Genomic DNA, 25,977 nt, shown 5'->3' with positions numbered 1-25,977 from the left:
TCGAATGTAAATAATAAATTCCAGTACATAGTTAGTGTCCTAACTGCATAAGATAAACATTACTATCTCAAGCTTGCAGATTTTGAAGAGAAACATTGTCTGAAAAACAATCCACTTTTAGAACCAGGTCTTCTCGCTGTAAATGCCATATTGGTGCACATATTTTTCTTGAGGAAAACGTGGTTGGTAGCATAATGGAAAGATTCCATAAATTTTTAAATCATATCTTGAAAAGGTTGAAAGGATAACGCGACAGAAGAAATATAAAAGTTAATACAGTAATTTGTAAAGTTGTGCTAAGGTTATTAATTGTTACAGTTCTAATCCATACGCAAAACAAAACTTTTGTCACTGAAAGTTGCAAAAAAGTACAATATTTTCACTTCATCTCGGAATTTTAAATCTTTGACAGTCCTATGGGCTAGTTTCTATGCTAAAGTAGACCTTTATTTGCAGCCTTAATGTTATATTGCCTTAGGCCTCTAGCGGCATTTAAACTGAAGCAAGTTAGATGAAATACTTATCCCGAGAGAGTTATTAACTTAGTCCGCTTTTGATATTTTTACAGGACTTTCACGACAGATGAGTGTTTTTTGAATGTCTTTCCTTCGATTCTCTAAACGAAACTGCTTTCTACTTCGCTAATTTCTTGGTTCTTAAAGAATACAGCTTTTGATTACGAAGATGAAACGCTTTTCTGTTGAGAGGAATAGCAAGAAGGGAAGAGAGCAATTTACTCTGGGTAGTAGGTCAATATTGAAAATTAAAAGTTTAGCGATAGTTTTTCTACAAGTGTAAAATGTAGTAAAACTATAAGGAGGAAAAAGAAAGCCAAATCCTACATGAAAAATTTTCCTTTGAAAATGACTCAAATTTCCAAACATTTTAATTCAAAATTAAAAATACATCTGATTTAACGATATTATTTTCAAACGACAGATTTTTAAAATGGAAAATTTACCAAAGTACCTAAAAAGTATTAAAAATAAACTCTGAGTTATTTCTATTTAAAAAGTCATAAAATACGGTAATACTTATAACTCGCTGAAATTCACACAAAGCAATAAGCTATAACATCTGCAAGCTTTGTGTAATAACGAAAACTGTAAGAATAATAAATTTCATTCTTAAAATTTAAAAACAAATAAAGAGTAAAATTTGCTTTTTACTGCGAAATTTCCATACAGCAAAGCAATTTTCTAAGCATTCGATTAGGGCAACTAAAGAGATACCGAGCCACAACCCCATTTGACCTCCAATTTGACTTAAGACCTCTGAATCTTCAAACATCGGGCTTTGTTGATATATTAAATGCTCTAGTGTATCAAAATAAATATTCACTCTAAGCCTAGTTTCCCGAAATTCTTCGACTGATATCGATTCCTGTAACTCATTTACTGATTCAGTTGTTCTTTCCTTGAGTCTTGCTTTTTTGGAAGCTCTGGAAGGCCATAAAGTGTTCGAGACCTTCATTTCATAACGTGAATTTTCACAAGCTAATGGACACTTACAGTCACGAAGCGTTACAGTTGAATTTAGAACCATGCAGCAAACTTCTGTGTCGTTATTTAAATCACAATATCTGACATCGTCTGCATTTCCATAGAATGGTATATCGCATGAACAAATAGAGTAAATTACTTTTCTAGTGCAATCTATGCTGCACTTCCACTGATCATTTCCTGGTTTGTAATGTATGCATTGATCTTTGTATGGGTACGGTAATCTTCGAAAAGATATCTTCGAAAGACGTATAGCTGTTTCAAATCCAGGGCTGACACTGAATCCTTCTATTTGCGGGTCTGGTTCACTGAATGGATTGTGAATAACAACTTGTGCTCCAACATTTTCTGTCATCCATAAGTATTCACTGGTTTCTAAATCTAATTCTAAATCCAATCCATGTTGTGTTCCTACATCAAAAATTCTTAGCACAGGTTCCCTTTCTATTCCTTTATTAAATGTGTAACAATTTCCAAATATAGAGTTTTGTTGCGAAGTGAAATCAGAATGGGAGCATGCTATTCCATCGAAGTAACATGACTTGATAAATGTTTCCTGTTGATGTCCGTAATATTTACGAGTGGTGGCGTTTAGTTTAGAATATACAGTAACAAACTTCAATTGTTTAAAGATTGCTGGATTCGCTATCTCAATAAGGTTATCCAAACAACTCGATAGCTTGATATTGGTCCAAAATTCTATTTCTGATTTATTGGTAAATATGGTTTCATTACAATCCTCATAACTAAGTTGTTCAATCAAGCAAGGAACAAAAGCTTTTCGGACAGCGTTAAAATTGCATATAGTGACTGCAGGAAATTCCATACTGTATCCATTTACTGAATTGATGTTGACTACTACTGGGTATGAGTAGTATAAAGATAAGTAGCGAAATATTTGTGAAGAACAGCCCAAAAGCCCTCCTATCATTATAATGCTATAAATAATTTACGCTTAGTTGTCTTGGAGTTGGCAATTTGATTCAAAGCATAAATAGAGGATCTTTTACAAAATGTTCTTGCAACAGCTTTAAAAGTGAGCTTTTTGTTAGTTCGGTTAGTCATGAAATTCACAATATTTGCTTTCACATTTGAATTCTCAACATTTTCCCGAAACTGAAATTCTTCTGGATTATTAGCACTGTTATGGTTAAGCTCACTTTCTTCGTCAAGGTGTTTTTGAGAATTACAATATGTAGGAGACAAAACATATTCCTTAGATGAGCTAAGCGAGTTCATTTTCACGTCAACACAAGAAGCATTGTCCACAACAAACACCTTTCTTTGCCATTTCAGGTGGTTCAGTTTAGAATTTCTTACCGTTTTGTTGATATTAGTCTTCATTTCTCAGATATCATATTATTCAGAAAAAAGTATACGTTACAAAGTGGTAATTATTTAATGAGTTTAGAAAAATACTCAGGTAGTTCTACAAAGTTTAATCTTTAATGAACCTTTAGTCGCCTTTATCCATATTCTACGATAGATCTTACCTAAAAACCTATTCTGCTCTTCAGCAAATGTCAGATTTATTCTCTTGATTTAATGAGAGTGGTACATTAATACTGATAAACTTAGAATTATAGAATTATAACTGCAGTGTCGAAGCAAGTAACTATATAATCAGAATTTATGATGCATTTTGATTATAAATTAAACATAAAATTAAGAGATGATTGCTACTAAGCCTGAAACTCATTACCAAATGTTTTAAGTCTTTTAAGTTGCTTTTCTGATACTTTTAATCTTTTGCTTTTCTAGATACAATTTTCATGAATTTTTAACTGACAATAACGGTGAGAGGCTGCAATGAAAAACGCATTTTGCCCAAATGCTTTGCCAATAATTACAAACCTGCTTAAAAATAACTTAAGTAAACAACAGTTTACTTAAGTTTCATCACTTACAGTGTGAAACCTGCTTAACAGTTTTCATCACTTACAGTAAAATACGAGAAACTCATTGAATATAGTTTCTACCAGAAACGTTTAGCCATTTCAGTACTTTTCTTTCCTCCTTTTGTCTACTTAAAAGATAGTTGGCAAGTATTGTAATGAACGCTATAAAGTAAACTGAAGCAAAGAGAAAAATTGAAGCAAAACATTTCGTTACTCTATCGTCTGAAAATGGTTAACTTTCGCTTTCAAACTGGTAACTATTTATAATGGCGAAGTTTTAACATACACGATTCCCTTAAAAATTTTTTAAACCATTATTTAGCTTTACTTTAGAGCATCTACATTTCTACCAGAACAAATGCAACACACCAAATAATTTCACTAAATTACTTATTGATTAATTCTGCTACCTAATTTCGTAACATGTAAAAAGTCCCTTATAATAAATTTTTAAGCCATTTTGCAAACTGGGGATCCGTTCGGTCAGCATGTTAACACAATATGAAATTTTGTTAGTAATGGCTTGATACTTTGTTACAATTAATTATAACTACGTATAATATGCTTTTTGTATAATATGCTAATATTATGTATAAAATGCTTTTTTATATTTTTAGTGGCACTATATTGATTGAACTCTCTTAAAGAGATAAGCAAATGAAAGGACATTATGAAACCAAAATGCTTTCGCATTTTCGCAGTAAATTGGAAATCAATATCTTTTTCTATTAAGTAAATAATAAATAATTAATTTTACCGTTTTAAAGAACAAAATATGATACACTATTATTATAATAAGCAATTTATGTTTAAAATTATTGGTTAGATGAAAGCTGTTTGTTATGTGGAATTAGCTTAAGAATTCAAGTTGCCTTAGAAAACTTTCATAACTTCAGTTACCATGGAAACCTTTCATGTTTTATGAATACATATACTAACTTTACCAAAACTTCCTTTAGTAACTGGTTTTTAGTACGTAATTTACACTCTATGTAGCTAACCATTCGTTAAGAGCAGATTGCCCTGCGATCAATTATTATATAAGAATTTTTTTTTTGTGTTTCTTTCCACATTCAAGAGAATAGGAATTAAATTCACTCAATCTCTAGTTATACATAAAAGATTTGGGTCTAATAACTTACTGGTGCAAATTTTCTGTTTTGTTCTGTAATAGATCGCTAAGCCTCGCAAAGCACCACCTATGGGTTACTGTGTAAAGGAAAAACGTACCTCATGATCTATTTCTCTTTCTGTTCTAATGGCTAAGTACTTGCTCAGGAATGACCAAATCTATTGGTAATTTAGTCGCTTCATGAGCGGGAACATTGCTTAGACAACACCCTTGAGAATAAGCCGATATTACATACAGACAATCCTTATACAGAAGTCTAACACACACCTTTGGTTTCGGGTTAGCAATCAGTCTTTGCTGTACTTTCCCAGAAAGGCTCTTTCGTTGCATTCCTTCCATAACCCAGAAAAAGTCATTTTTATGTAGTCCGCCAGCTCCACTGTAATGGCACTACATGAGCTGACACTTTGCCTCCTTATTAGGTGGAAGGCTGGAATCCGTCAAAGACAACCCCTGATAGAGATGCTAGATACGTTCACATTATGCCAAACGCCGATAGGCTCCCTACTAAGAGCGGAGACCTTTAAATTATCTCATTACTGCCACCTCACTGATTGGAAACCAGAGGTAATGAACCTTTCGAGTGCTCAGAGACCACGAGATGTTGGGTCAGTCCTATGAATCTAGAGATTTGATTGGTCGTAATGATGCTACCAGCCAGTACTACGAGGACAACCCACAATGGGGATTAACATCGAGTCAGTCTGTGGGCCCTTCGTTGCTGAATGTACCAAGCCTTACCCCTTCTCCCACGGATCACCCTAAACTGCCAAATTCATGTTTTTATCTCTTGGTGCACGACTGCCAGAGTATAAATCCTTGCGAGAGCAATAAACCCATTGCTGATGCAGGGTAATCAGAGAAGGATAATGAAAATAAAGTTTTGATGCTGAGAGCTTGATGAATTGAAAGCCAAACAATCAATACTTTCTGCAAAAGTAGGAAAATCTCGAACGTCTTTCTTCTCAATGATAAATAAAACCCTAACAGTGGCCGAGTGGTTAAGAGTGCTGACTACTGGTAGTTCAATCGAGGTTTGATCTCAAGAGAATGGGCTGGCTGCATGCTGGATTTTTGTGCTTTCCTTATGTTTAACGTGAATACGAGCAAGTTTTCTTTAGAAAATCCTACAAGAAAACATCCATTTCCTTTAGCAGAACGTTCTTATGTGTTTTGCCATATTCCTACAGCTTAACCATTCAGTGATAAATTCGACAGGAAAGATATTCCAAACAGTTGGTTGCTCTAATTAAATGAGCAACCAACTCTAATTAATGAGCTCTAATTAATCTGCTCTAATTAAATGAGCTCTAATTAAATGAGCTCTAATCACTACTATGTGATAAAGCTTTTAAAAAAGTCATCCAGCAGGTATTCCTTTTAAATCACTTAGGTTCTGAATGCTTTGCATCCTAAATAACTAACTAAACACATTAGATATATTTACTTTTCTCGTATGTCTTTCCCAAACATGATTTACCATATTTTAATAAAACTTTAAGACAAACATTTTACAGACGAGAAATATATTATGTGAATACTCTTGCTGAGATTTCTAGATAATGCCTGGACAAATTTCAATTGACGTTAAAAGACACAGGGAAAGGTTTATGTGACTAACTATACATTTTCCTCCTGAAAAGCTCACTAGAAGCTTTATTTTAGATATTGATATTTCATATGTACTTCCGTATGTTTCAATTCATGTTGTTAAAACAACTGGTACTTTCCGTGAAGGTTTCGGTGTTCCAGTGTGAGTGTATATTAAAAAGTATTTCAAAATACATATAAAAACAATAGTTCTTTGAATTTCATGTCTTTAATACATACGAGAGACGTTCAATAAGTTTTAAGTCTAACACACTTCAAGATGAACGACTGAAAGTGCTTTAATATTTTTCCTATAGATTTCCCATTGAATTCGGTGCACATAGAAAAGAAATATGTAAGCATCAGGTTCCAGCATTAAGACAAATGATTTGACACAATCTTCAAACTATTGTTGAGTGGCACCTTTCAAATCACCACCGTCATTGTAAATGAACCTTGAAAATGCTGCTTTAGTTTTTGAAGCAAAAACGAAATCATTTGAGGCTAGATGCGGTGAATTTTCTTGGTGGCGGAGAAACTTAAATTCACATGGCTGAATAGCAGTTTGGGAAATCTGAGCCTTGTGTTTTGAAGCACTGTATGTAAAAGAAACATACTTCTGCTTACTTTGCTACGGCATTTTACCAGTTTGCTTTGTCAAAGTTGAGTCAACAGGTTAGCATAATGAAAAGCTGTTTTCATGATATTATAAAACATATAATCAATAATTGTGGCTAGCGCGTCGCGCAGCTGCACCACAGGTCTGGGGTTCGATACCCGGGCAGAACTAGGTTGACTCAGCCTTTCATCCCTTAAGTCAGTCGATAAAATGAGTATCCAGCTCGCTTGGGGACTAAACACCGAGTATCCTGCGACAAGCTAGCCACTTGCCCAGGGCATATGCTGATGCACTCCGGGGCCCAAAGGTCAAGAAAGCACAAAAAGGGCATTGCAGGCCGTGGTCCACTAGGGCTGTTGAGCCACTGCGTTTTTTATAATTAATAATTAGCAGTGACTCTTCATTCTTCCGAAACAATGGAACTCAAAATCTTCCTAGCAGATTTTTGGGATCTGAACTTATGCAGCTGGGAAGAACCGTAAATTTTTTTTAGTTGTATCTGGGGCATGGTGATAAACATTCAGGTGAACGGTTTTTCATTTCCATGGCAAACATTTTGGATATATATTTCTTGTAAATTTTTAAAGCCCAAGCTTATAATAAGCTTGATAATTTTTTCTACTGATTTGATACTCCGTCTTTTAAGGAATCTTAAAAGATCGTATCTTATTTTTTTATCATGTAGGAAGATGATTTATCCCCATTGGCGCAACCAAGTGTTCTTGAATATTTATCAAAATAATCCTTTCATTTTTAAGAGCTCAGTCACGGAAGGAATTTTGATATTTTCAGCATCAAGTCTATTAATAGACTTAATGCTCAGTTGGCAATGGTCTCTCAAAAATTAAACTACAACTGTGAATATTTCCAAAATACCATGCAATAGTTTCGCCACTTTACACCATCCCACAAGTATTACACCAAACTAAAGCAGTAGGAAGAGGCCTTACAAAAGTGGAGAACATGGAACTGACAACTCGCAGATAACGAAGCAACAGATTAGTGTAGTTATTTCTGACAGCAGTCATACGCAAGTAATTGAACAGTAACAAAGATACTCCCTTGATAGGTACTACAAATATAATAGCAGTTGCAATTATTCCAAGCAATTAAGTTAAGGTACCAGAAAATTGAGTCACGTAAGTACTTACCCAGTTTAAGCCTGATATTGCTACCACAGCTGAAAATCAACATAAGAAAAATAGCTCGCCTCGTAGAATAGTAACTGGATTTTAAGAGCAAAAATTATTGTAATGTAAGCTTATTACTATCCATTTTGCATGCACTTGTTAAATAATGTTGTAAAGCAATTAAAAATAATGTAGAAAATGCAGTCAATGTGTAATTGAATTAAAAGTTTACTTTGATTATCTCATTATTAGTGATCTTACTTTGATTATGATACTTAGATTATCAAGTATTGTAAATATGAAATCGGATAATGTATAAATGTTCACATAATTGTCATGATTATAACTAACTATCTCATGTAACTTTTACAAGGCAATGTTTGTAATTAGCATATCTATGCTTATACACAAGCCTTGTATTCCTATATGTAATATTTATATTTTTACACCGAAGAAATAATCCCTTCTGCCAGGATGACTATTAACACTGTAAGGCGTTTACAACAAACTCAGGTCAGAGGTTATCCCAGGTGGCACTCAGTATGTTCAACATAAGTTTGAAAGGTATCGTTTTAGTTCTTTAATCAGTTATTTTGTGTTAATCAGCTTTTCTTTTCCCCTCATTTCCATTTTACTGCCAGAATGTTGATTTCTAGCTTGCGAGATATTCAAATGAGGTAGAAAGAAGAGAGTATTTAAAGGAAGGTTTGAGAAGGGACAATCAGCCACTGCTCCTTTTTGTTTCAAATTTCTTTTCTTTTATTTATTCCAATTTCTAGTTTACTGGAAAAATATGTTTTTTAGGTCTCCGCAAATTGAATATTTTGTAAATAGCAAATTTTCCATGATTTTCGCATACTCGTCTCAACAGCCAATCAGAAGACCTCTACTAAGATATATCTTTGACTGCTTCTGCTGGACTCCCTGCATACTTTTACCTCGTAAATACTTATTTTATTTTTGTATATAGTCTTTCTAATTGTGAGAAAAATGCACTTTGATGAGTTTATGCACTGAAAATTTGTAAAAATGCACACTGTTCCTGAAACTTTGACCAGCATCTCTCCAGCTTACCAGATGCCGCTATAGCTTCACGTGACAAAGTAGTCACGCCCTCTTTCACTTTGCATCCTGTCCTCCGGACACACTCATGTACCACAGCCTATGAACTCGCGTCTACTTTAGATGTAATTTTTAAACTCAACAATCGAGTAATCGTAGGTGGAGACTTTAACGCAAAACATCAAGCATGAAACTGCAATTCAGTAAACACCCCAGGCCGCACAATCTACCGACTTGCTAACTCAGCCAAATTCCAAATTGTAGCTCTAAATACACCCAACACACTACAGTATGGGATATGCCACTGTTATCGACTTTTTCCTCCTAAAGGGAATAAATTACCCATATATGATGGAAACCATTTACGAGCTTTCATCGGATCATAATCCGGTCGTCATGGTCAGTGGTTTGCGGAGTGTTGCAGTCATCAGTAGTGTAGGAAGCTTCAGCATTCTGCGACTGGATCTTCTGTCTTCTTTCTTACTGTCTATTATTCTATTTTCCGTATAAATCGGATGACCATCGGGAAATTTCAGAGCATATAATGTATCGTGAAAGGCTTTTCTTTCGAAATCTAAACTATCAGTAGGTGCATAGAATATTTTCTCTGCTCTGCGCAAAGCTGCTTTAACAGGTTTGCCAGTCTTCAATTGCAAATTCAGTTCGTCCACAAAACGAAGGGCCTTGTACATTTCAGCGTATTCCGGATGTTTTGGATTATTATCAGGAATCTTAAAAAACTTGGTGTAGCTTAAAAAACAAGCATACACTTGCTCAACACGTACCGAGTGGTGCTCGTTAGGCATAGTGAATAAAACCGAGCTCGAGGCAGGGACGTACGTATTACGAAATCACGTGGCTATCGCCAAAATAGCCATCATCTCAGTCATCTATCTTACCGCTTCAAAAACCTGGAAAACCTGCAGCCCACGTGACCTCCTTCGACCAATAAGCTTATTACCTATTCTAAGCAAAATCACGGAGAAAGTTATATTGGACAGCATGAATGCATTTATCACTGCAAGAAAAATCATCATCCCAGCTCAATATGGGTTCAGAAAAAATCCTTCCACGACTCTACAACTTTACAGAGTGGTTGAACTCATCTCCAGTGGCCTGCAAAATAACACCCATACTCCAGCAGTATTCTTAGATATAGCCAAAGCATTTGATCGCGTTTGGCTTGATGGCCTACTATACAAATGAATCATTCTGGGATTCCCAGAGCATATCATCTCACTCATTAAATCATATTTTGCCGATAGAACATTTGTCGTTCGCATTAATCATACACCTTCCACTAAAAGAAACATTGAGGCTGGCACACCACAGGGATGTCTTCTCTCGCCAACATTATTTAATTTATATGCGAACCATATACCACACACATACAACACTACTCTCGCCATGTATGATGAATGCTGACGATACAGCGATTCTTACTCAAAGTGCTTCAATTAGCTCAACAATACAACAACTACAAGAACACATACATGCTATCGAGTCCTGGCTTACAGCTTGAAAAATACAAATTAATGTCAACAAATCAGAAGTTGTGTTATTCTCAAAGAAAATCTATGTCCACGGATGTATCACCATGCTCGATGGAAGAATTCCCTGGGTCAAGCATACCAAATACCTAGGTGTTATTTTGGATAGGCGACTCACATTCTTACCCCACAGCAAACACTTAATTTCAAAGTTTCAAGACAGTAGAAGTTTACTTGGCCCCTTACTCACTCGAAACAACGTTTTAGATATTGATCATAAATTACTCATTTATACTGCCGTATTGCGTCCCATAGTAACTTACGTGTGCCCAGTCTGGAGGTACTTATGTAAATCTCAACTAAAAAGACTAAACTCAATGGAAAATAATACTTTACGAATCATCGCAGCAGCCAAATGGTATGTTAGGAACGAAGTAATTCGTAAAGAACTCAGTGTCACATGTATTAATGAGTTTATCAAAAATATCTCCAAAAACATTTTTAAGAACTTGCATAAGTCCCAAAATCCTAGCATACCAAATTTGACTTATTTTAATTCAGTCACAAACAGGGAAAGACTCAAAGCCCTTCTTAGGAATGTGCCGTAAGTCTTAATTTATTTACCTAACAATTTCCAACAAACAAATAAATAAAAAAAATAAATAATTTAATAGTAATAATATATATATATGAAAAATTACAGTTTAATTATTTAATACACTTTGGATCCAGAAAAATCACTGCTTGCATGTGATACCCCTCAACCTATCATAATGCAGCTCCTCCTCAACTAACCAGGGGACGTTCTAGTGTCACCTGACCATCTTCGACTCCAGACAGTACAGGCTTCCCTCCGCCCAGTTCCCGCTAGGATATCATCAGTGAAGGACGCTACATCTCTTGTCGCCAAACGGTGCCCATAAATACTCCCGATGCTACGATCTGATCCTCCGGCCATGGCCTCACAATTGCTAGTGTCGTCCCTACAGCGAATTACTGCACAATCAACAACTTAAATGCTTATCAAGGACTATCACATAGAAAAGATCATAATAATTGCTCTTCAAGAAACATAAGATATGCCTTCACGCATCATAAGAAAACAGCGATCGAAAAGCGACTCAAACATCGATGGGGATAGGACACTCCATTCTCCAGTCCAGGTGCCCGTGGCAATGAACGTCTCGTTCAAGGATAATATACCTGCAGTGTACTTATTAATTCATGACCAACGGTAAACAGCTTGCTATCTGCAAGCTACACACGGCAATAGTGGGAAAAGGAAAGGAAAGGAAAGGGAGAATCAGAGCGCGTTCTGCTTGCTGAAGGTCCCGTTGCTAAATTGATTCTCTCGTTAGTAGTATTCTGCGGTGTTGCGTTCCCGCTATTAGGCTTGTTGCGCTGATCTTAGGTCAGAGCCAACTTGCGCTTTCCTCTAGTTGTGCAGCCATTAAGCTAACTTACTTTTCTTAGCTTTGGTTAAAACATTGTTTTTGATTTAAGCTATAATTATTGGCTTTTGTAAGAACGAGTGGTACCGTCTGTCAACTTTTATTTGAATCAAATAAAAGTGTCCTTTACACTCTTTCCCTGTCCCTGTGGTTCTAACAAGATATAGTGATAATTTACTACCCAGTCCTTACGACGCCTCGTACATCTTATGCTTGCAAACAAAACGATCCATAAGCACTTTTTCTAACAAAACCAAGAAAGTTTATTCTAACAGCTCTGAAAAAAAAATCGTTGCTGTTGACTTTAAGAATATACACGTTTTTACACACAGAATTGTTTTTAGTTATTAAGAGTGCTATGTGAGTATAATATAGATAAAATGGAAAAAATTCAAATAAAAATATAGAACTTGTAAGGCACAAAAAGTATAGTTTGCTAGCTTTATTTATTATGGCATATTATACGATAAAGACAGTTAAGTTCAAAATTCGTTCAAATTTCAAATCTTCAGAATTTCAAATCAATCTGCTTTGCTTCTAATTTTCAGAAAACACAAATCATGCCTTGAGCTACGGAAAAAAAGAGAGAAAAAAAAGAGGTTAATATTAAGATTAAATTATGCTTCCAGGTTCAATTTATTTAAATTTTGTATTAAAGAGAAAATCATAATCTGTAACAATAAGTTAGGGTGTTTAACACAATAAAAGAACTCTCTTGTAGCAGAAAAATAAATTTCACGTGATTTTTTTTAAACATCTGAATGTTTTTGTTTTACGCTTTAAGGAAAAAGATAAAGAAAACCGTTATCCTTACAAACAATTTATATCACCATTCAAGTTCAGATACTGTCAACAAGTAGGGTGCAAGACCTTGGATTCACTGATTTCGCACCAGGGCCTTATTTACAAAACTGTAACCAGGCCAAAATCTCTTATGCAGGTCACCTGCTCCAAATATTTTCAACATTGTAAGTATCAAGGATGCAAAATTTTTTCATTCAATGTAATTTAAATATAAATATACGCATTTCTTCTTTTCATTTCATTTGTTTTCATTGCCTGTGTGCTGCATAAAATATGTGCTTTACATGCTGTATGAAATATAAGTTCACACATTTTAAACCAGAGTTTTACTTTTTATTACTTATAAATTTTAACAATTAAACTGCATACACAAAACCAGATCATTAGTTTATTAATTCAATAGAGAAATGTATAAATAAAATATAGAATTTAATAATTCAAATTCTTTTTTCCTAGTGTTACATGTTTTTAGTCCAAACGGCGTTAGCCCAGAAGGGCTATTAATTTCGTTTTGGCATTTTGCATTCAAAATTTTAAATGCCCGTTTCACTTTTCAAATTGTTGTCACCAGATATTATCGCCCTGTGTTACATTTAAAGAAATTAAATAACGAAGAATCTGCATGAATGTATGTTTCTCGCATTGCGATAAAACACCAGTACCTAGAGTCATCAAATTTTGAATAACGTACGTCTCCACCCGAGTATGGGCAACTGGAAGCCCAAATTTGGAATTTGTTTTATTATCCATTTCATATTTTGTAAAGCATTTATGAATTTCAAGAAACTCAACAATTTCAAAAGGAGCAATGGAAACACTGTGCGGTAAAAAAAAAATTATCTAAAGCGCGTGAGACTGTGTCGGAAATTCTAAAGATATGCTCCTTTTAAAATATTTTGGGATACTGTTTTTGAACTGAATGTTATGGCTTAAGTGCGAAAAACATGATATCTAATAAATAAAGGTAACACACAAAACGTTAAAAAATGCCCCTTTGGGTGTAATATAAAATCTGAAAGCTTTCAGATTTTTTCTGACATATTCTTTTTCTTTTTCCCACTTATTATGAAAAAGGGACCTTGCAGTTTGCGGTTAAACTTCCGTTTCTGCAACTGCATCAATGCGTTAAAACTGTAAAAATGCACACTAAATTAATTATATAGCTCACAAGTCAGATAGTGAGAAAATGGCTCAATGTCTGATTTTTAACAAAGACATGCAAAACTAGAATATGAAGTATAAAATTTTATTCCTTTTTTCTAATTTTATTTCTCCAAAATCTAGAGTGGAAAGCTATATAACATTTTACATATTTTATACCCCATAAAAAATTATGAAGCCTTTGAAGGATGCCCCTTTTGCCCTTGTGCAGATCAGGTCCTAATTCCAAACTCCGAAAAATTGTAGAGTCCCTTAAAAAGTAATGCACCTGTAAATGCTAAATAAGACCGCTTCTAATTTTCAATTATTTGCTTTGAAAACTACCTTATGTCATTTGCCTAAAGATAATTTTTACTTTCAAGGATAAAGGAGAAGATACATCTAAACCGTAAGTAATCTGACTATTAGCTAGCTACCTCTCTGATTGAAGCTTCTGTGGTGAGCAGCAACATTTATAAATCCTAGAGGAAAGGTCTGCTGCTCAAAACCCGAAGTATACAACTTGTTTTTGCTTATTTTGGTGTTGTTTGTTATAGTCGCAAAGTTCAGTATATTGATTAGTTATGTTGGCTGCCGCATCGTTGGGGGCCTGGCCTCCAATTCCGGAGAAGGCATGGATATTTGTAAGTGTACAGAGTCTGAGAGGTATCAGGGCACTTGAAATACTGGCGAGCTTCTTGAGTAGTCTGGTGGTCAGAAAAAATGACTAGGAGACCCTTTGATCCGTCCCTCGGGACGCGAACGAAAAGATGGGGCGGAGATGCCCAGTTAGTATACAGTTGCACCATACCTGTGTGACCTATAAAGAAATTCTGGTGACCCGCTCTATTCCACCTGTTGTTTGTTGAATTTGTTTTATTTTCCATGAAGATTTAATTATCTTTTTAAATTAATGATATGAAAAACGAAATTAATTTTTTAGCATAATGACTCAAAATACGGAAATTAACTTTTCGTATGTCTTTTAACGTGCCTGTAAAATTGGTGATGAATATTTCTATAGTAAAGTTTTTACCACCAAATACAGAGCTGTCAACATTACAAAAATTAGAAATTTGCGTCACGAAAACACGTTGTCAATATTCACACTCCGTCATACATTGAAATCTTGGGTTTCTTCATCTTCGAATTAATTTTGAATTGTACCAGGATTAGATAGCGATTTGTGTAGAAGTAATATACTAACCATTCTGAGGCTGTTGGAGAGGATTCATTTCTTGAGCTCCTGCTTCAATAGCTGTTCCGCTTTTCCCTGTTGTTTCGGTAGGAGCAATGTCTTGTGCTGGTTTGATAACAGCCTGACTAGGATAACCTAGCAAACAATATCCAGCACCATTATGATGACCAGACCGATAACAAGCAAAAGGAAATTTGCAGCACTTATAATTGTCTTTGCCATGCATACGACAACATTCTAAAAGATAAAAGGATTCATAAATATGTTTATAGAGTAAATTTAATAATACTGAAAGAGAATTATTTGGACATATGCACTGATATATTTCCGCGTTTAACTCTTTTCTAATTATTGAAATAAAGTAGAAAATTGGATTTCCTGCATCAAATAGTTTACGAATATTATTGGTAAGATGATCAAAAGTAAAATAACGATACTTAATCAGATAAAGTGAATTTATTCAAAATAAAATTTCATAATTGATAGTTAAGTTCACTTTAAAGTAATTACCATTAGAAACGTGCTTTAGCTAAAAAATAGGTAAAGAAATTCATAGAAATATACTTAAAAAAGTGATAATTTCTCTGCAAGTTTCATTAAATGCTGACGCAGTAATATATAAAAAACAGAATCATCAGTGTGTAAGGTTTAAGTTTATAACAGATATTTTTAAGTATATGCTCCTTTCCTATCTCTCCTAGCTTCAGTTTACAATTCCTTACCAAAATGTGTTTTTAGAATCGCTTTAAATGCAAATGAAAAGGAGTAGTATTTAAGTCGAAGTTCCACTGACTTCGAGAGAGAGAATCGAGAGAGAGTTTCTGACTAGCGCGCGTTTGCCTTTTGGCCAAATCTGTCTAAGCTGTTACTACGTTCGGCCGTATTACGGGCTCTTGATAGCTTTGCTAGCTAACTCGATATTGAGGGTCCAACTAGTTTAAAATTGTGTTAGCTTCGGATAAATCTCTCTGGTTAGTCATTAGCTAAGTTCTTATTTCTTATATTTTTGAGTTTAAACCCAAGTGGAGGCTTTGTTTTACGTCCTAAGAAAGGGACCGTCTGTACACCTTTAGTTTGAGCGAACAAAGGGTAATTTAACCAAAGAGTTTACGTTCATGCAAGTGAACTTAAGTGATTATTCGCTTAGCTGTTCACTAGGTTTCTCAACACTGAGTTAATAGATAAAAGAGAGGAACACTACAAGTGTAGCGTTGAATATCACTCAACGTTCTGTGTTTTTACATGAACTTTAACAGAGATATGTTATGTTATTTACATGTCTAAGAATTAGGTGCTTAAAATCTGTAGAGGAAAACATAGATACGTGATTACGAAAACGACAAAAGGTGTCTTCGTTATGCAGAATAGAAAGAACTAGTGTTGTTATAGCCAACTGTCATGCCTAAACTTTAATCTTTTACACAAAATTTATTATAAGAATGTAAATTAAAATCGCTTAAAACTCCCCAAAGCCAGCAAATTCCAACGTGTAGCGGGGATTTACTGGCTTTAGTTTTCATACTGGCTAGAAGTACTGCCAGTAGCTGGGATTTACTGGCTATAGTTGTTCGTTTTTGATGACTAGCATCAAAAAAGCAAACAGCAATTTTAAATTCCGTAGTCCATTACGTATGCATGTATAGCCTAGTGCCGAATACAAAAAGAATTATCTTGATCAAACATGACACAAATGAGAGCATTTTACAGCAAACAAAAATTAATATACTTTAAAAGAAAAATTATAACATGGAAAAACTCTTCAAACGGAGAAACACTGTAACAGAGTATTAATCAGAATTCTAAAATGAAAATTCGGAATTTGGGTGGCTTAGTACGTAGGACTGCATGGAAAAGATTATGTTTTTTGTAAGTTTCATAATCTCTCTGTTAGCGTTAGAACTATATATGTCTTCAAAAATGGTTAATATGGTATATTTAACCGAAAACATTGCTAATTTCTTTAAAACTTTTACAGGCCGAAGCATTTGGATTTTTTCTCTGGTTTTGCCAAGCTAATATCGTTTGAGATCGCAGCGAAGTCAGAGCTATAAATTGAATGTTCCGATTTTCCCACTAAAAGTTGTAATGCAGATTTGTGTGGATGCGGCGACATGCGGCTAGGAATTGCCACGGAGAAGATAAGCTGGGGAAAGCGCTTGCCTAAGAAAAAGAGAAACTGCCATCCTCCCTGCTCAAAAACGTTTATCCTTCAGGAAACTCATGGGCGCATATCTACATAATACATCCTTCAGAACTTTTGTTACTAGGCAACATTTCGCTTACAGTACCGATCGTCTCCCATCGTTGATTATCATTTTATAAAATTTATGGAGTTTTGGGCTGGAAAGAACTTTACTGACAACGAAGAACGTTAGAAAGCAGTAATGGAATTTCTCATTAAATTCGCGAAAGAATTATAGGACAAAGATACACTGAAACTTATATCACAGTATCATAATTGCCTCGGTGTCATGAGGACCTAAGAAGACAAATAATAGACAAAGATAGTGATCTCAAAATTAAAAAAAAAAATCTGCGTTCAACTGACTTCTTCCGTTCTTTTCTGCTATTAAACGGAAGTGCCTCAAATATCTCAGAATTGTGTGAATTTTTCTCAGAATTGTTCGGCATTTGTACTCTTTTTTATTAAAACTGTAGGCCAATATTCCACAAAATTGCCATCACTGATCCCTAACTACATGATATATTTATTCATATCCTTATAAAAGTACAGTTAAAAGCGGAAACGATACATAATTTGAACTAATTTTATTATATTAAAAAGCAAATAGAAGAAACTTTTGTTATTTCATTTGAGCTTGGGACAGATGGAAATATTTTACTTTATACAGGTTGTAAATTAATTTACATTCATTTCTCTGAAATTTAAAGAAGTTCCAGTTAAATGTACCTGAGCCTGCATTTGAACACGGTCAACTTTATGTTGCCTGTTCAAGAGTTCATGAAAGATCGGACGTAAAATTAAAAATTATGGAAGGTCCTCTGCAAGGCGAGTTTAAAAATGATGGAAAGATCTACACAAGAAATGTTGTGTACAAAGAGATCTTTGACATGTGAATTAACATTTCATTATTTAAATCACCTTTATTGATTGAGCTAGCGATGGCTCTTAAGAAATGTACCGCCAGTGGTTTCCTTCATTGCACTCTACTTTAAGCAATTAAGCAAGTAGAAGGAGGAAACCCCGTGGTGCAGTAAGCAAAGGGGCGTCCTCGCCGCCTGCCATGGGTAATTCAGTTTAAATTAGCAGACACCTTTGCACAAATCATTTTAATTACAATATATAATATCTAGAACAGCGGTCATTTCGTATGACCGCCGGCCGTTCTAGAAACTAATATATATGAATAAAAGTAAAAAAGTAACCTAATGTATATTTGTATTATATGAACAAATAGAACAAATAGAGTTAAAAGTATTTCACCATATTCCAGAGTTCCTTGGGATAAACCACCTTGGGATAAGGTTAAACTACTTTATGCCAAGCTTGGCATAAAGTGTATTATTCAGTGTATTCAGGGTAGATATATCATCACTTTAATAATGCGTTAATTCTAAATCTAAACATACAAGCAAACAAAAAAAATCGGTTTTTAAACTGAGCGTATTATTCAGTGTATTGCCTCATTAAATGATGGTGCACAGCATTTTTTATCTAACTGCCTGTTCTGAATTTGCCTCATTAAATGACCCACTTATAAATCTGCTGAGAACCTTAGACTTTAATGTATCTAATTTCTTATTCCAATACTGGCCATATACTTTTAAGAACTTTGAAGCCAAGTATTAACCTAATATTGCCTCAGGTAAATGTTTCACTTTCAGTGCTCAGAAACGAGCTTGCTATATAACGATATCCGGTCTTAAAGATGATAGCACGATTATGCAAGATGAAGATCAATTTCTGACTTGTAAAGAAGTAACCTTCATAAGAAAAGTGGGGGACTTTAATTGCCGGGAACCGATATGCAAGTTGGGTTTTATTTGCTACTGTATTTAGAAAAGCAAATGAAAATTCAACTTGCATAGCTGTCTCCCAATATGAAAGAGTCCACAGTTGTACCTGCAGTTGTTAGTATAGTTATGCAACGGAATCTGAAAACACTTGCATTTAAGAGCATTGACAATTAGTACAGTTATTGACAATTGACAATTAATAGTAATTAGTAGTTAGTATAGTTATAGTCTGTTTAAGGTGTAAACAATAATTATCTTTAAAAATGTATTTGAATGAAGTTTGCTTTAATTAATTATTTTACTGAAAAGAAAACTGCAGCAGAAACGCATCGTTTGTTGAAGTAAATTTCACTTGTTTATCATTTATTGCTTTTTCAGATTACTACTTGTTTCGATTCATGCAGAGTAACTTTTTCGAAGAGCGATTCAGTTGTAATTACAAAAACCAGAGTTGGATTGTTTCAAAGCTGGATTTTTTCAAAACAACCAAGTCTTTTTCTTCGTGAAATCTGTTTGTCGCCTGATCGGTTTGTTGAATGACAGAATGCTGTAACTTCTGATGAAAAATATTTTGAATAAACCGTTCTTGAATTTTGAAAACAGACATATGTGTCTTTGTTACAAACCTATTGGAAACTGATGTAAATATTCAGTGATCTTTATGCCAATGAACTCTCGTAACGTATTTCTATATTTTCGAGCTGTGGTCGATTTGCATAAACAGACAGACAAACTAGATAGGTGTCTTGTTTGCATCCGCTAAGTCTTTCTGCCCGTAGGGCGGAAAATCAAACTTTGGTACGAAGGAAAGGCAAAAATTATTTCGTAGCATTTGGTAGGAGAATTTTTTAAGCCAGGTAAAAACGTGGGTTAAAAAAAAAGCAATGACAAGGCACTGACTTTAATGACAAGGCACAGATTATATATATACATATAATATATATACAGAAAAAAAATTGGGCCTAAGCAAGATAGGGAAGAAGAAACAGAAGAGTGAAATAACCTAACCATGAATGTATCCTAAAATGCAACAAGCAAAGAGTTAAAAATGAAGAAGTCCATAAAATGAGGCTCCTGTGTGGTAAGACACGGTTATGAAAGCGTGCCCTAAAACTGAATGGTTGTACTCTTCTCTTTCGCTTTCTCCGTACCATGCATTCAGATGGATGGTCATCTTGCTGCGGCTGCTGTTACTTGACGATCTAGCCCATCAAGTAGACAATTCTGCACTGACGTCTGAAGATGAGGAGTACAAGACATTTCTAGTATCTCCTATATTATCTACTATACTATTTTATCTTTTTAAAGTATTTTTTACTCTTTTTCATGTATTAGTAAGTAAAATTTTATTACTCTGGTCTTACCTCCCTTACATTCTGATGCATCAGGACAAATCTCTGCAGCAGCGATAGCAATCAAGAGGCTAGCTAAGAATATGCCCAAAAAAAGCATTGTTACTGAAACAAAAAATTAATTTTTATTCATTTATTGAGAGCATCAAGTATTTCATCTTAATTTTAAAAAGTAGATTTTTTAGCGTTTCATTTGAACAAAGATAATAAGAATTGATGCTATAAACATTAAAGTTGATATATAATTTATGATACACAACTTCAAGGAACATTATCATAACATATTTATTCATACATTTAATTTAAATAAAGCTCTAGTTATTAATTAAACGACAAATCTCGGCCCAAAGACTACATATATGATGTTTTATGTTTTTTAATAATATTTAATGACAATGCCTTTATGATCTGATAAATGAAATTTATAAATTAGATTTCAGGTCAAAACAGAGGATTCAAATTAAGAATCAATAATTTTTTGTTAAAAATGAACATAAAAATATTAACCTAGGTTGACTTTCAAATGGAGAGGAAAGAATATTTTTCATAATTTAAAAATTGACTTTCTCAGTTAATTTTAATAGCTTTATTCAATAAAGAAATCACTGCTTGCACAATAATTTCTTAAATTACTCCGTTTGTAAGGAATTATTATAGCATTCCTCCGTGCGTGCTGCGATGCCTAGTAATTAGAAGATCTATATGATTCGAATCTCAGTGAGAGCATAGTTGATTTTTCCCATTTCTTGCTCCAAGAAATCCTAATATCCTTACAGTAGTACCGAACTAAAATGGGACAGATAATATCGCATCATTGAATGTATTTGGTTGACTGAGTCTCCACCTCTCCCCGTATGCATTTTATGCATGGAGGTAGGAAGTAAGATGGAGTTACCCTAAACAAGTTTCTCCCGTATCCTGCTCTGAAGCACCGGCGATCCCTACGTGGTGACCAAAACATTGGGTCATTTATCATTGAGTTCAATGGGATTTGACGCATTCGGATGTAAATATTTTGTAATTACGTCGTAAATATACATATAAATGTATATATTTTCTTTTTTATACAACACTTCAGAGTCCTAAGTATATGAAAACAACATATTTTTAAACAACATTTCATTCTGAACGGAATTAAATGCTATACTTTTCACAGGACTTTTCACAGAATGGTTTAATTTGAATGAAATATTTTCACAAGTTTTCGTTAATTACATTAGAAAAAAAAATTAAGGTAATTCGATTTTATTCGGTTAAGGTACAAAAATTAAGATCAAGGTTTATTGTATTATTAATATTAAAATTATGCATTATTTCTTTTCTATTTATAGAGCTTCTTCCTAAAATACTTTCTTAAATATGACATGATTTTTTGGCTTCTGAGGCATCTTTTAAATCGAAAAATGTAAGTCAATTTATAATTAATGCTCTATTCAGTTAATTATAAATTAGAGAATTATTAGGAATTAGCGAAATACTTTAAATAGTACTTGACTTTCTCTGAACATTTCTGAAAGGGAATAAAATAAGTTTTTAGTCCAAAGGGATTTGAATCCCGAAGGACTATTAGTTTCGTTTTGGCATTTTGCGTCCGACTCATAAATGTCGGTTCACTTTTCAAACTGTTGCCACAAAATGTTAGAGTCCTGCATTATATTTGAAGAAATTAAATAATGAAAAATCTGCATAAATGTATGTATATTTCTCGTATTGTGATAAAACAACGGTACATAGAGTCATCGAATTTTGAATAACGTAATCCTGCAACGAATATGAGCATGTGGAAGACCAAATTTGAAATTTGAAATTTGTTTTATGATCGATTTCCTATTTTTTAAAACTCTGACGAATTTTTGATTAACAAACTCAAGGATTTCAAAGCGAGCAATGGCAACGTTGTGCAGAAAAAACATTTTTATCTCCAGCGCGTGAGTCTCTGTATCGGAAATTCTAAAGATATGCTCGTTTTAAAACTATTTTGCGATATTGCTGTTGCACTGGTTCTTATGGTTTAAGTGCGAGGAACATGATATTTAATAAAGAAAGGTAACACACAAAATGTTAAAAAACGTAATTTAAAATCTGAAACATTTCAGATTTTTTTTTTTTTTTTTTTTTTTTAAAGTATTATTTAAAATTTATAACTGAGTTATTATAAAATGTAAGGGGAATAATTCTTTTAATTATACTTATCAGATTTTTTTTACCCTTCATTTCAACAATACATATTCAAAAACTCTTTATTACCTTCTTAAGTGCGCATCTCATAGCATTTGCTTTACAATACCTTTTAACAGATTGCTTTCCAATACGAACAATTCTTGCTTAAATAGTTTTATAACGTATTTGTCAACAGGATTTCAATTTATGTTTACAATTCAATATTAAGGTTATTATATATTTAGATAACATTTATAATCATTATAAATTAGATACATTTAATAATTAGATTTCTTCACAGTACTTTCACAGTTGTTTATAAGTGAATAAATTCTTAATTTCAAATACATTTATAAATAATTTAATGAATATTTATGTATTTTGTCAAAGGCAGATACATGCTTTTTGCAATAATATGCAAGAATAATATATGGATGTGAAAAAAATTTGTTTTATTTAAAACATTTTGGCGTTTGGAAAATAAAATAAAAGTAGCGAATACTCTATCAAGGGTATCGAAAGACGTATACAATTTTAAATGTACCGTAAGGTATTTTTCATTCTTTAAGCATAACATTTTTCTTAAAATCTATATTTTTGTAGTTCAACAGCTTAGAATTTTATAAAACAAATTCATAATCAAAATCGCGCTGTTGTTAGTTATCGAAAAATAACCAAGATGTGATTTTTGCGTAAATGTCACTAAACTATACAAACTGTTAATATCCATCACACTATGAATGTTTCTTTCATGCGAAAGTGTCCCTTTTTCGATTTGTATGGAACTGTCGTGTGTCGAAATACTATCAAAATCGTGTCAAGCGAGCTTCTGAATGTAAACAAAGAACACCCCATCTGGTGACCCAAGCTTCAAAGTAGTGCTTCACTTCTAGTGCCGACTGGCCCCTCCTTCCTTTCCTACCTCCATGATTTTACGTGGGGGGGGGGAGAATGTAATACATCAACTTATTCCTACGTGCGTACTTTCGTCATGTTAGTTGTTAATCCATCCAGCTAGCAGATGGAACATGTATGATTCAGATGTTGGCGACAGTGTAGTTGCTTTTTCATGTGCCCTGGTCTAAGAAAACTTAATGTTCTCCACAAATTTGTAAATAACTAAACAAATTTAACTTCACATATATCTGAACCCATATCTCTCCTTGTAGCTTTAATGTAGCTACGAGTAATGTGATTTAAAACTGATTGCAGTAAATTATATAAATGCGATATGTTCCAAACAAAGCTCTAATAAACATTTAGCGTATAGAGATAAATTTGTAATAAACATTTTAAAAGTACAGAGTAAATAAATGCTTGGAGAGAGAGAGAACCATTTCTATAATTTATACTTTTTGATAAAAAAAAAAATGTTTCTTGGGTACTACATTGTACTAGCAAAATTGTCAGAATTGAAATATTTTGAACAATAAATTAATTTCGAATATCATTGAATTTAAAACAATGTTTATTAAAGGATTATATAAGAAGGTATATAATATATGACATCAAAAGCATCTTTTATTAATTACAAAATGACTGTAAATACCAATCATTAGTTATATTTTTTAATTAAACGTATTTAAATTATACGAGTTATACAGAATATTAAAAACAAAATAAATATTTAAATTATAAAGAAATATGTTTAATATTTCTAAATCTTTCAGTTTGTTAAGAATGCTATTATAATTTGAAAGATAAATTAAATATCTTTTATTACGTCGAACAGTAACACCCTAGAGAGTATCTTTTGTCAGGCTGCGTAGACGATAAATTGAAAAATCACGCAGTGTCAGTACTTGCAAAGTCCCATGGGCAATAAATAGTTTAATAGCGGCAAAAAAGTTTTGAAAAGACTTCTTTTAGAGATAGTTCTAACACCAAAATAAAGTTTCAGGAAGGCACAATAAATAAAATAATTTCTGAAATGTATTTCGTCATTTCTAGTTTTTCTTTGTTAACTATATAGAAATTAAACAAACATGAGAAAACTGGACAGTGGACAGAAACGTTCAGTGTTTAAAATATTCATTTACAGAATGGACACTACCAGAGCGGAAATATATCCCATTAAGTCCGCGTGTGTGCAAAAGAGTTGTTTTGAGCAAAATGCATTCGACGCTGTGGGAAAAATTGAGTTGCTCAACACTACGAGTTGAAAATTTTAAAGGACTGGTTCTTAACTCCAACATTTCTTTCGAAGATCTAAAATATTTCTTCTAACCGAGCTTTATAGTAAACAAATTTAGCCTAAAGTACTTGGAGTTACATATTTATTGACCCGGGCTATTATCATTAAATTGCATGTTATTCAGTAGATCAAAAAGAAGGTAGAACACAACCGGAATCAATATTTTTTCAATTTTTTTTGCATGGAACTTGCTGCCCGAATCCTCTTTTTAACAGTGCGAGCGAAAGGGGATTTCTTCTTAGCCTTCGAGTTAAGGTACTGAATGTAACTCGCATATGTAAGCAAAATTCTCCGTTGCGGTGGTTCCGTATTGCTGAAAATTGTTGCTCAATATAGGCCGTTTAATAAGGGGCAAATTTCGACTATAATTGTCTTTATACTTTGATTTAATTTGCTGCTAATATTCTATTCTAAAATTCTAAAAGATTCTAAAAGATCGAATAAAATTGAAGGCAATTGATTAACAGTGTTCTTTTCAAATTACCAAATTCTCTCACGGTTACCTTAAGTACCTCATATAATAATTTCTTGTGCAACCAAGGATTTCATTTTCTTAAGCTGGAGATTTAATATACAAAAGGCACGATAAACATAAAATATCATCAGAAAATATTTTTGACGTTACATTTATTTTGAAAAAAAATTAGGAAATATGATATGGTGTTGGAAACAATAATATTCGATAAACGAAATAAACCATAATACGTCAAAAAATAGAATTTTGTAGCAAAGATTGGCTAGCAGTTCATAATGATGAATAAAATATCAAATTCATTACAATAAAAAAATGCAACCTTAGAATGCAATAAGCATTAAACTTACCACAGTTAAATTGATTTTCTGAATGTGAAGTGGTGATACGATACAAAATTCTTCTCAGTTTCTTCGCTTTATATAATCTGATATCATTCCAAAAGTTTATTGATTTTTCTAGCTCGGATTACTATGCTTTTATCTATACAACGGATATTTTTAAAATCTTTTTCTTGAAATTTTAATTATCTTTTTCAGTTAGATAGTATTTGCACACGATAAATTTAACAGTTCACCTGAATTTTCTCTTCTGCTTTGATTCAAACTAATAAACAGTCGCAACTTCGCTCTAGATTTTTTTCATTTTGTTTAATGTTAAATAGAATATCAGTTGTTAGTGATTTAGATAAAAAGTTGTATTTATTTTATTAATAGTCTCATTTTTGCTTAAGCACAATATGTATGATACAGAAGGTGTTCATACAGTTTTTGCAGATTTGATATAGCAAAACAATTAATTATAA

At 33.3% G+C, this 25,977-nt stretch overlaps 2 protein-coding genes across 2 annotated transcripts; both read right to left on the bottom strand.

Moving 5' to 3' along the window:
* Positions 1-1,134: 1,134 nt before the first annotated feature.
* On the bottom strand, positions 1,135-2,433 carry LOC118197231 (acid-sensing ion channel 2-like). Its single transcript, XM_035368740.2, has one exon. It carries the CDS (start codon positions 2,431-2,433, stop codon positions 1,135-1,137), a length of 1,299 nt encoding a protein of 432 aa, XP_035224631.2.
* A 9,872-nt stretch (positions 2,434-12,305) lies between these two features.
* On the bottom strand, positions 12,306-25,582 carry LOC118179950 (uncharacterized). The gene is made up of 4 exons (XM_035349108.2): positions 25,523-25,582; positions 20,359-20,451; positions 15,026-15,253; positions 12,306-12,444 (listed from the first exon to the last, which is right to left on the bottom strand). Exons 2-4 carry the CDS (start codon positions 20,444-20,446, stop codon positions 12,419-12,421), a joined length of 342 nt encoding a protein of 113 aa, XP_035204999.1. The 5' UTR covers positions 20,447-20,451; positions 25,523-25,582; the 3' UTR covers positions 12,306-12,418.
* Between the last annotated feature and the right edge of the window lie 395 nt (positions 25,583-25,977).

This window comes from Stegodyphus dumicola, chromosome 6 (assembly GCF_044657685.1).
Source record: "Stegodyphus dumicola isolate Sdum_Otavi_A_Nest chromosome 6, ASM4465768v1".
NCBI lineage: Eukaryota > Metazoa > Arthropoda > Arachnida > Araneae > Eresidae > Stegodyphus > Stegodyphus dumicola.
The sequence above is the reverse complement of the archived record's forward strand: the minus strand, read 5'-3'. Positions and strand labels throughout refer to the sequence as shown.

Excerpts from the sequence above, each read along its gene's own strand:
- LOC118179950 (XM_035349108.2), bottom strand. The coding sequence starts at position 20,446 with ATGCTTTTTTTGGGCATATTCTTAGCTAGCCTCTTGATTGCTATCGCT. Across the intron at positions 15,254-20,358 it reads TGCATCAGAATGTAAGGGAG|AATGTTGTCGTATGCATGGC; the intron begins GTAAGACCAGAG and ends TTTATCTTTTAG. Across the intron at positions 12,445-15,025 it reads TCTCCAACAGCCTCAGAATG|CTCAAGGCATGATTTGTGTT; the intron begins GTTAGTATATTA and ends TTTTTTCCGTAG.
- LOC118197231 (XM_035368740.2), bottom strand. The coding sequence starts at position 2,433 with ATGATAGGAGGGCTTTTGGGCTGTTCTTCACAAATATTTCGCTACTTA.